At 40.0% G+C, this 11,081-nt stretch overlaps 1 protein-coding gene across 5 annotated transcripts in view; it reads left to right on the top strand.

Moving 5' to 3' along the window:
* Nucleotides 1-2,573: 2,573 nt before the first annotated feature.
* AUH (AU RNA binding methylglutaconyl-CoA hydratase) overlaps nt 2,574-11,081 on the top strand; it is a 69,460-nt gene continuing 60,952 nt past the window's right edge. Inside the window, exons 1-3 of one of the 5 annotated variants that reach the window (XM_078386209.1) lie at nt 2,574-2,686; nt 8,379-8,446; nt 8,532-8,619. In XM_078386209.1, coding sequence (XP_078242335.1) covers nt 8,444-8,446; nt 8,532-8,619 — 91 coding nt within the window. In that variant the 5' untranslated portion in view covers nt 2,574-2,686; nt 8,379-8,443. Of the gene's footprint in view, nt 2,942-3,216; nt 3,462-8,378; nt 8,447-8,531; nt 8,620-11,081 lie in introns of those variants that run through there. The other 4 variants (XR_012084376.2, XM_020797548.3, XM_078386208.1 and 1 more) reach the window with 4 other exon arrangements.

The raw sequence follows: 11,081 nt of genomic DNA, 5'->3' as shown, positions 1-11,081 counted from the left end.
GTCAATGGGCCTACTCTTGTGCTATATAACAGGATTTTGGCCATTAATTTCTTTAAATAGCATGTTTGAAGCTATGACCAATATGGTATTCAGTATTACATGCACAGACCTACAATTACAGAAGTTGCCAAGGAGAACTGACAGGGCCATATGATCAGGGATACAATTGTGTATGCCTGGGTCTTTTTCTGATTGTAATGGCAGTTTCCACAGTTGGAGCTCCGTGACTGTAAATATTGACACTGACATTCTTAGTTAGATTCAACCATTTTCCAACAGTGCATGAACCAACTCCCTCATCAAGCACAAGAAATATACAGTATATAACATTAAAGTGGTAAGTAGTCCCATGAACACTGACAAGCCTTCTCACTACATGTTCTTCATTCACATTCAAATAAGTTTACTTGGTGTTAAATATGACTATAGTTATTTTACTAATCCAGTTGCCATTTAACATTGCAACAACGCTCCCTTCTCTGCTTCCATTTGTCACCAACAGAGTCATCTGTTCTGAGACATTTTATACTTTCAATTAAGAAAAGGAAGAAATTCTGAGAAGTTATACTGTTCCTAAACTTTTCATTAAAAGGTCAGCATGAGAGCCAAAGTCATCATGCCTAATTTCAAAATGACCCCCAAAGCATTTACAGCCAACATTCAAGATGTTTTCAAAGACTATAGTTCATCTTTCATTTTGGATTTACTCATCACAGGGATTTCAAGGTAAGAAACATTCAAAAGTGGTTTACCACTGCTTTATTCTGTGCAGTATTCAAAAGAGTTAGCCTGAATGTCACTGCCACTGTGAAAGATCCCCCACCTTCTGATGGCACTACTACCAGTTTTCTTGACAACAAACACATTATTTCTTCCAAGAAGTAAAAAATGCCCTTCCTTTATCATCATTTTAAGGGCAACTACAGATAATCCAAGAGTGGTTTGGGACTTCACACACCTGTTTATGCTAAGTGGGTACTTGTAATCGTTTCCCATGCCCAAAAGAGAAGAGGGAAGATGAATGTACACACCCTTACATCTTTCTATTCTTCTCATCCTATTTGTGTTCACATTCTCTCACTAGCAGATAAGCATACATACATACTCTTTGTCTCTCATGTCTACATATACATAGCTATGTAGGAGAAATGTAATGACATTTCAGCTGTTCAGACACTTAACTTCTTGAGGGGGAGTCTGGGATCTCTTAAGCCATTTCAATGATGGACTACCATTCTTTTCCTTCAGAAAATCCTGATACTTGCCGTGTCTCCAAATTTAACTTCCTCATTGGCACATTTGGAGATGCTGCCTTTCTATATAATACTGTAGTGTGTGGATAATGATTGTGAAAACAATAGTGGCAACTATTGTAGGGCTGCTGAAACTTCTCACTTCCATTTTCCTCTTCATGCAGTGAATGTGTGTTGCTAGAATAAACACTAGACTGCCTTAAAAAGTTGAAGTCTTGCCCTAGTAATGAAAGCAAAAAGGGGCATGAAGTCTGAGAGAGCAAATATGTTGACAGTATAGGTGGTCTCAGACTGGAGCTGGAGTATAGTTCCAGTCACAGACTGCCCCATGGTGATAGCGAGACAAGTTAAAAAAAGAGAGAGAAGTATATTGTTAAAAACATTAAGAATATGACTTTGAATATACCAAAAATAAATAAATAAATAGTAAGATTGTGGTGAATAGTTGCTCCAAAAATACATTAGGGCTTATTTTCAGGGGATGTTTTATTTTAGCCATATCTTCTTATGGTTGCTGCACAATGTTGGGTGGCAGAGTTTCACTTAACTGGGACTTATTTTGGGGGTAGGGCTTATATTACCAGCATTCTGAAAAATTACACTAGGGCTTATTTTCAGGTTACATCTTATTTTTGGGGAAACAGGGTATTTGACATCATAGCCATAAAGTCATAAACACCCATTTCTTTCAGAACTTTCTTTAGCTTTTCATAATCCACAAAGTAAAAGGCTTTATAATGATCTATAGGGGCAAACAGATTTTCTTCTGAAATTCTTTGGTATACTCCAGTTGCAGTAGCCAATGACTGGAATCCTATTGCTTGCGCAACTTTCCATTGCCAATTGTAGCTAACTGATGAGGTGCTGGGGTGCATCTCAGTTGTGTAAGGAGTTCATGAGGAGGCAGGCAACTGAGATGCACCCAACACCTCTTCAGTTAGCCTCAGCAATTCATGCAAACCTCATGTGAATACCAGTAGGATTCTGTATTTATTACATTGTATTTATTAGCTTTTGTTTTTCTGAATTCAGCTTGAACTACCATCTGGTATCTACCTGTGCATGTATTTTCTATCCCCTATTGGGTGGTTCTGGGATCACTGGTATTTCCTAAACTATAGTCAAATAGGCTTTGGGTTTTCCTTGGAATTGAGTCCGTCCAAGACGCTCAGCGCTGTCTGGCCCAGGGAGAGAAGCGTCTGGCTCCCCGCTTTGGCAGTTGGTCTCGCGCCCCGTGTGGGGAACCGGTGGCGAGAATTTTGTCTTCGCGCGCGAGATCACGTGTTCGATCGATCCTGAAGCACGCTGCGGAGCCGGCCCGCGCTCTCCCCGCGCGGATGTCACGTGACGGCGCGTTCGGGGAAGGAGGAGGAGGAAGCCACGGATTCGGGAAGGGGGGGCAGCCGCTGGGTTTGGCGCGGGCGCGTAAACAGGTAACATGGCGGCGGCGAGATGGACTGTGAACCTCCTCCACCGTCGAGGGGGCTTCGCTGCAGGAGCGTCCGTAGCTATTGCTACCGCGGGCTCCTCTTCTTCCCCCTCGTCCTCCTCTCTGGGCCGTTTGACCCTGAGGAGTTTTGCACACGGGCGCCGTTCGACCCTCTTCTCAGCTATGAGAGGTTACTCTTCGGAGGCGAAAGGCGGGGAGGAGGAGCTGCGGGTCCGGTACTTGGACGACGACCATAAAGGTAACCGCCGTCTCCGCCGCCTGAAGGGGCGCCTTTTACCTCCCGGCTGGCACGTGCTTGGACTGTCATGGAGCCACTTCATCTGGGGAAGGATATGCCCTCCCTCCCCAAACAGAGTCGCTCGGCGCCGCATTGGCCGGCGCTGGTTAGCTCTGGGTAGGGCTGAGGAGACTCCTCGCCGTGACGTATCCCCTCTCGTTGTCCAATCAGCTGCCCGTTTCCCAACGAAGGGATGACGTTGCGCGCTGCCCGTGGAGCCCGAGGGTGGGGGGCGCGGCTGCTACGTAGGCTCGTGCTTGTGGGAGCGGCTCCTCTGCTTGGGAGGCTGTTGGAATCTTGAGGGGGAGCGCGAGGGTTTCGTACCCGCGCCCCAGCGAATTGCCTGAGGGAAATATCCTTGAAAGTGCAGTCTCTTATTCTCACACTGAACTATCGTGTCTCGGACGGCTTCTGACAAGACAAGATTCCCCCCCCCCCCGGAAGCAGCAGTAAGGCTAGGAGAAGTGGAAGGACCTGGCAGGTGGATTGACGTGCTTGGGCGCTGTTAATGATTAGACTTTGGGGGTGATCATTGATTCATAAGCTTGCCCTAAGTGGGAGGCAACTTGGTGGCTTATCGCAAAATAGCATCCTTTGGGCTGTTCCTTAATTCTAGCCAAACCTGCACATGACCTTAAATGCATAGGGAAGAGTACATTTCATTTTTTAATTATTATTTTTTTTTGGCTTATGGACATGTAGAGGTTTACCGCCATTCAGTTTGTTGCACCCTTACATTTGACATCCATTCCATATCGGAACTAAAATAATAATAAAAATAAACTCCTGCACTTGGCTTATGCACTTGCAATTCTTTTTTCAATGTAGTGTTACGGGAAATTTACAATAGCATCTAGTTCTGGAAAATGATGTGGTTGTCTGGAATATAGTAATCTTGCCCACACTTTCAGTAGAATAAATGATTTTGGACTCAGTGCCTTAGGTACTTTTACTTTTGAAAGTTTGATCTAGTTATTCTGTAGCACATGTGTGGGAATCTGCTTAGTACTTCTGTATGGTTAGGGCTGCTTGGCAGTTTGGTTATGTCCACATTCAGAAGTTATCCAATCTAATCAGCAATTCTCAGAGGAATATATGGGTTAAAATGCTATTCTTCAGATTTCACACTTCACTAAAATTTGCAATGTATTTCTCAGTTCAAAAAACATATCAGTTCTAGCTGATAACTTACTGCACAAGGTTGTTGATAGCATGCACAATGATACATGCTCTCCTGAGTTCCTAGGAGAAAATATTTAGTAATAATTCAAGGTTGTATGAATCATGATTCCTAAGTAACATTACTCTGTTAAGTGCAACATGATTTTAGTTCCCTTCGTATAGCATAATGTATTCTCTTGCTCCCTTTGATCATTTTATTGCTTCAAGCATTAGAAAAAAAAAACAGGTTCTGTGCCTACATCATAGTTAAAATGGTTCTTCTCCCTCTTTTTTTCAATGGCAAGCTTAAATGTTGTGTGAAAGTTCTGTGTTTGGATCACTTGACATTTTTTCTTTGCCTAAAAGTAGCTGTGGAAAGGGCACTTGGATTGGAGCCACAACAGATTGTTCCCACTCAGCTGCTACTACATGCAGAGGGGGAGGAAAAACTTTGTTATGGCCACATTATTAGTTGAATTGCTAGTCTGTTAGTATGTATATGTATACGTTAGGCTATGATAAATTTTAAAAAATTAAGTTTAAAACGAAGTAAGCCAGCTGAAAAAAACTGTCTATATACAATGACATCAAATCTCTTTCTCAACATGTGGCAATTAAAACAGTGAACTATTGTGTAGCAGCTGTGAAAATTACATATCTTGTGTTAGAAATTAATGAGAAACAAACTTGCCAATACTATAGTTCCTTTATAGAAGTCTGTGGTGCAAACACATTTATGGCACTGTATAGTTTTGGTTACTGCTCCTTAAAAAGGAGACTGTTGAACTGGAAAGGATGCAGAAAAGGGCAGTTAAATAAATGATCCAGGGATTGAAAAAACTTGCAAATAAAAAGGCTATAAAAAGTCAAGTCAAAGGTTATAAACTTACATATATTGTGTAGAAAATATACAGATATATTTTTCTCATTCACTGTACTTATAATCAGTGAATCTGAATGTGAGGAAGTTCAGGAATTAAGGGAAAAAATTACTTCAAATAGCACTGAGCTAAACTTTTATAAAATGTAATCTTGGCCAATGTTAAAATGAGAATGAGGCAGATTCATTGATATTAAGTTTATAATTAGTCACTAGTCATGATGACTATAGAAAGTACTGTATGTCTAGTGTCAGAGACAACATTCCTCTGTATAATGAGTCGCTGGTTAAATGTGTATAGGAGAATTGTATTGTATGCATGTCCTGTTTGCTTATGGGTTTCCCATTTGGTGGAATGTTTGACTGCAGAGCCTTTGGGGAAAAAGGGAAATAATCCCATCTATTAACTTCACTTACCTTCATCTGCATTCTTACAACCCAAACTAACCTCCCATTGTTCCTGTTAAGTCATGACAGATGTTATGGGTTTTAAAATGTCTTCTATGATTGAGCATGTTGACATTTAATTTTCTCTTCCTTTAAAAGGAATGTTTTAAGTGTAGGTGTTGCATAGCTCTTTAATCTTGGCTATAGAAGAGCCTCGTGGCGCAGTGGTTAAATCGCTGTACTGCAGCCAAAACTGTGCTCACGATCTGGGGTTCAATCCCAGGTAGCCGGCTCAAGGTTGACTCAGACTTCTGTCCTTCCGTGGTCGGTAAAATGAGTACCCAGCTTGCTGGGGAGGCAATGTGTAGCCTGCATAATTAACTTGTAAACCGCCCAGAGAGTGCTTGAAGTACTATGGGGCGGTATATAAGCAGCACACTTTGCTTTGTTTTGCTTTGCTTTAAAGTAACTTAGTCTATAGTATGCATTACAGTTCCCAAATTAATAAAAGATAAACTTTATATATATTCAGATATTTTATGAGCCAGTTTCCAATAATTGTGTGATTTGATTTTTTCAGTAACAATGTATACACTACCTAATTAAAGCAGTTACTAAAGCAGCATCATGCAGCCTTGAAGGGCCCAAATGTAGCATCTATAAGACTCTCACTCTCTCATGATTTTTTTTAATGGCCTAGAAAGTCTTCCTTTGCTCTAAAGGGCAAGAGAGGTAATTTTCCTATGCTTTGGAGCTCCCAGCATTCCTGTATTTGGCACCTTCCCAAAAGGAGTATGCAAATTATTTTTGTTTTAACTGTTAGCGGGTGTGAGGAGACTTCTTTAGTAAGAACAAAAATCTTTAAAATATTTTGAGGGTGGGTCCATGGGAACAGGTGGGTCATTCTTGTTGGTATATATAATTGTACAACACTGGATGTGTATATACTCTCTCTCTGTATGTACAGTGGTACCTCAATTTACGAACTTAATCCATATTGGAATTAAGTTTCTACATCGAAAAGTTCATAAGTCGAGGCAAACTTTTCCATTGGAATGCACTGAAAACCATTTAATCTGTATCTGCTATTTTCCGTTCATAGGTCAAGGCGCTGTTCGTAGGTAGAGGCATTAGTTCCCATAGGAACTAATGCAAAGCCGGTTAATCCATACTCTACCACTAGGGGGCGTTTTTTTAAAATTTTTCTTCTTCTTTTGATCTAAGGTGAACTTAGGTCAAAAAAAGGGCAGGAAAGTTTTTTTCTTTTTTTTCCCCTGGTTCGTAAGTTGAGGCTCTGTTTGCAAGTCGAAGCAACTTTTTTTCAACGGAGCCATTCGTAACTGGAATCGTTCGCAAGTAGGGACGTTCGTAAGTTGAGGTTCCTATGTATGTATTATGTATGTACCCTATTTCCCTGAAAATAAACTTGAAAATAAACCCTAGTATGATTTTTCAGGATGCTCGTAATAATACCCCTACCCCCAAAATAAGCCCCAGTTAAGTGAAACGCCACCCTCCACCATTGTGCAGCATTGTGCAGCAACCAGAAGAAGATGACATGACTATTTGAATAAATGTAGATTGTTGTACATGAAAAAAATAAAACGTCCCCTGAAAATAAGCCCTAATGTGTTTTTTGGAGCAAAAATTAATATAAGACCCTGTCTTATTTTCGGGGAAACACTGTATGTATGTATGTATGTATGTATGTATGTATGTATGTATGTATGTATGTATGTATGTATGTATGTATGTATGTATGTATGTATGTATGTATGTATGTATGTGTATACATATACTGTACATGTTTGTATGGAAAGGACTAGAATGTAGTATTTGTATAGTGAAGCACTGTGATCAATTAGAATGTGTCTGGCGTCAGCCAGGTACAGTGGTGCCTCTCTTAACGGGCACTCCGTTTAGCGATGAAATTGCTTAGCGATGACTTTTTTGGAGCGTTTTTGCACTTCGTTTAGTGATGGTCCCTATGGGCGATTTTCGCTTAGCGGTGGTTGGGACCATGCTTCGCATAGCGATTAAATGTTGGGTCCCCTGTTTCGCTTAACGATGGTTTAAACAGCCTCATGTTTGCTGTTTTTTAAATGCTTTTCTGTTGTTTATAAAGTTAAAGTTTACTGTTTAAAATGTTTGAAATCATAAAGTGCACTTAATAAACCCTTTGTTAACCAAATTTGACTTTGTTCTGACTCTTTTTTAATTTGTTGTTGTATTTCCCCCCCCCCATTGAGATGCATTGAATAGGTTTCAATGCATTTCAATTGGGGAACCGCGTTTCGCTTAGCGATGTTCCCTATGGCGATTTTCGCTTAAGGATGGTAATTCGTTCCTATTGGAACGGATTATCCGGTTTTCAATTCATTTCAATGGGAAACCGCGTTTCGCTTAGCGATGAAATAGCTTAGCAGTGATTTTTTCGGAATGAATTAACATCGCTAAGCGAGGCACCACTGTACATATATAAAGCAAGTGTTAGCAATCTCTCAGATAGGGTCATAACATGAAATAGAGTCAGATATGTAATAGAGTTAGGATAGGGACAAATATGTGATAGCTTTAACTACAAGATTTCTGTGCTCATATACAATACATCTTGATAGCAGGTGAACCACTTAAAAGATGCCATTATTGTTCAAGTTTCTGAAGAGTTGTGAATCTTCTCTAATGAGAACAGTGGAGAACAGTGAGCTGACATGCTGTTTGAAGGAATGAGGGGAACTGGTAAAACCACTGCTTAAACATGTCACTTACCTCAGAAGGTAATAAGGGACACTATAAATTTGTTTTTATTGACAACAAATAACTAATTCATGATGCTTGCATAGTAATAACTATCTATACAAACCAGGTTCTATTTCTGTTGGTCAATACAGGTGTAGTTTTGAAAATACGGAAATAAGTCATCTTATGTAGAGAACTGATTCCCATAATTTTCTTTCTTCTTGTGTACAGGAATTGTTGTACTTGGATTAAACAGAGCACATGCAAAAAATGCGCTTAATAAAAATCTTGTAAAAATGGTAAGTTGAAGATTCTCTAATTCTCTAATACCTATCTGAAATATTGAAAGTCACATTTGATAACTTCCACACCTTTTCTCTGTAGATATCAAAAGTTACGGAAGCTTTGAAAACTGACAAAAAAGTACGGACGGTTATATTCCGAAGTGAAGTTCCTGGGGTATTTTGTGCTGGTATGCAGATTTCATTTTTACTATGCATTTGAAAATCCATAAACTATTAAAACGCATTAAAGGTGACTGAAAATCCAAATTTTATTTCAGCAAATAAACCTAAATAACTTATAGGTTTAATTCATATTAGGACAGTAGCTTTTATTAGGCCAGCTTGATGGTCACAGAATATTTTAAGTTTCTAAGTTCTTCAGATAGGCAGAACATTTTAAAAAAGAGGAAGTGGTGAAGGTGAAGGCAAAAGGGACAGATGTTTATGATGTGCAGTTTGCATCTTTTCACTATCTTGAATTGGAAAGTAGGAAAAAGCTACAGACATTCAAATTAGATTTTACTTGCTTCCTTTTTCCCAGTAGTCATTGGCCCCTTGGGAGAGACCAATAGATCTAAAATCATGTCAGTTCTTGTTAGAGCATCATTTGACACTGTTAAGGTGCTATATTCAACGTGCCAGCAAGTTTGGAAGACTCAACAGTGGCCAGAGGACTGGAAAAGATCAGTCTACATCCCAATCGCAAAGAAGGGCAGTGCCAAAGAATGCTCCAACTACCGTACAATTGCACTTATTTCACATGCTAGCAAGGTTATGCTCAAAATCATGCAAGGTAGGCTTCAGCAGTATATGGACCAAGAACTCCCAGAAGTACAAGCTGGATTTCGAAGGGCAAGAGGAATTAGAGACCAAATTGCCAACGTGCGCTGGATTATGGAGAAAGCCAGAGAGTTCCAGAAAAACATCTACTTCTGCTTCATTGACTATTCAAAAGCCTTTGACAGTGTGGACCTCAGCAAACTGGCAACTCCTTAAAGAAATGGGAATGCCTTACCACCTTATCTATCTCCTGAGAAACCTATATGTGGGACAAGAAGCAACAGTTAGAACTAGATATGGAACAACTGATTGGTTCAAAATTGGGAAAGGAGTATGACAAGGCTGTATATTGTCCCCAGGCTTATTTAACTTATATGCAGAATACATCATGCGGAAGGCTGGACTGGAGGAATCCCAAGCCAGAATTAAGATTACCGGAAGAAATAACAACCTCCGATATGGAGATGACACCACTCTGATGGCAGAAAGTGAGGAGGAATTAAAGAACCTCGTAATGAGCGTGAAAGAGGAGAGTGCAAAAAATGGTCTGAAGCACAACATAAAAAATCCCACTAAGATCATGGCCACTGGTCCCATCACCTCCTGGCAAATAGAAGGGGAAGATGTGGAGGCAGTGACAGATTTTGCTTTCTTGAGCTCCATGATCACTGCAGATGGTGACAGCATCCATGAAATTAATAGACGCCTGCTTCTTGGGTGGAAAGCAATGACAAACTTCAACAGCATCGTAAAAAGCAGAGACATCACCTTGCCAACAAAAGGCCACATAGCCAAAGCTATGGTTTTTCCAGTAGTGATGTATGGAAGTGAGAGCTGGACCATAAAGAAGGCTGACCACTGAAGAATTGATGCTTTTGAATTGTGGTGCTGGAGGAGACTCTTGAGAGTCCTCTGGACTGCAAAGAGAACAAACCTATCAATTTTGAAGGAAATCAACCCCGAGTGCTCACTGGAAGGACAGATCCTGAAGCTGAGGCTCCAATACTTTGGCCATCTGATGAGAAGTGAAGATTCCTCGGAAAAGACCTTGATGTTAGAAAAGTGTGAGGGCAAGAGGAGAAGAAGATGACAGAGGATGAGATGGTTGGACAGTGTCATCGAAGCAACCAACATGAATTTGACCCAACTCTGGGAGGCAGTGGAAGACAGCAGGGCCTGGCGTGCTCTGGTCCATGGGGTCACAAAGAGTCGGACACGACTAAACGACAAAACAACAACACTTTTAAAAGTGGACGAAAGCACGCCAGGCCCTCCTGTCTTCCACTGCCTCCCAGAGTTGGGTCAAATATATATATATATATATATATATATATATATATATATATATATATATATATATATATATATATATATGACCCTTCTCCTTTGACCCAGCTAACACTACTTTTATCTATATTTCTGTAACATTGCTCCGTCTTTTTTTTGGGGGGGGGAGTGTTACTACAAGCAGTCAGCTACATAAAATAGAAGAGCTTTCTCATATATATATATGTTTATGTACTTTATTTGTAAAATTCTGTTATATAGTCAGTAGTATAATTTAGAGAGTGCATAAGACTTGATTTTCAGTAGTTCCAATCTAAGCTGATTAGTATCGTTATTGGCAATATCAAGTACACTATATCTTGAAATGTGTTCTTATTTATTTTATCCTTTTTAAACTAAATCTACAGTTATCTTTAAAAATCTGGCTTGTCATTACATTTGAACTTGTTCTGGTGATTATCTGCACTTTACACATGGAAACTTGTGATCCTTCAGATGTTTTTGAATTGCATTTCTCATCAATCTTAGTCAGTGATGAAGTGTAATGGAAGTTGTAGTCTGCCAGCATCTGATGGGCTGACAT

Source organism: Pogona vitticeps, chromosome 2 (genome assembly GCF_051106095.1).
Source record: "Pogona vitticeps strain Pit_001003342236 chromosome 2, PviZW2.1, whole genome shotgun sequence".
Classification (NCBI taxonomy): Eukaryota; Metazoa; Chordata; class Lepidosauria; order Squamata; family Agamidae; genus Pogona; species Pogona vitticeps.
Note: the sequence above shows the minus strand (reverse complement) of the source record. Positions and strands in the feature narration are given on the sequence as shown.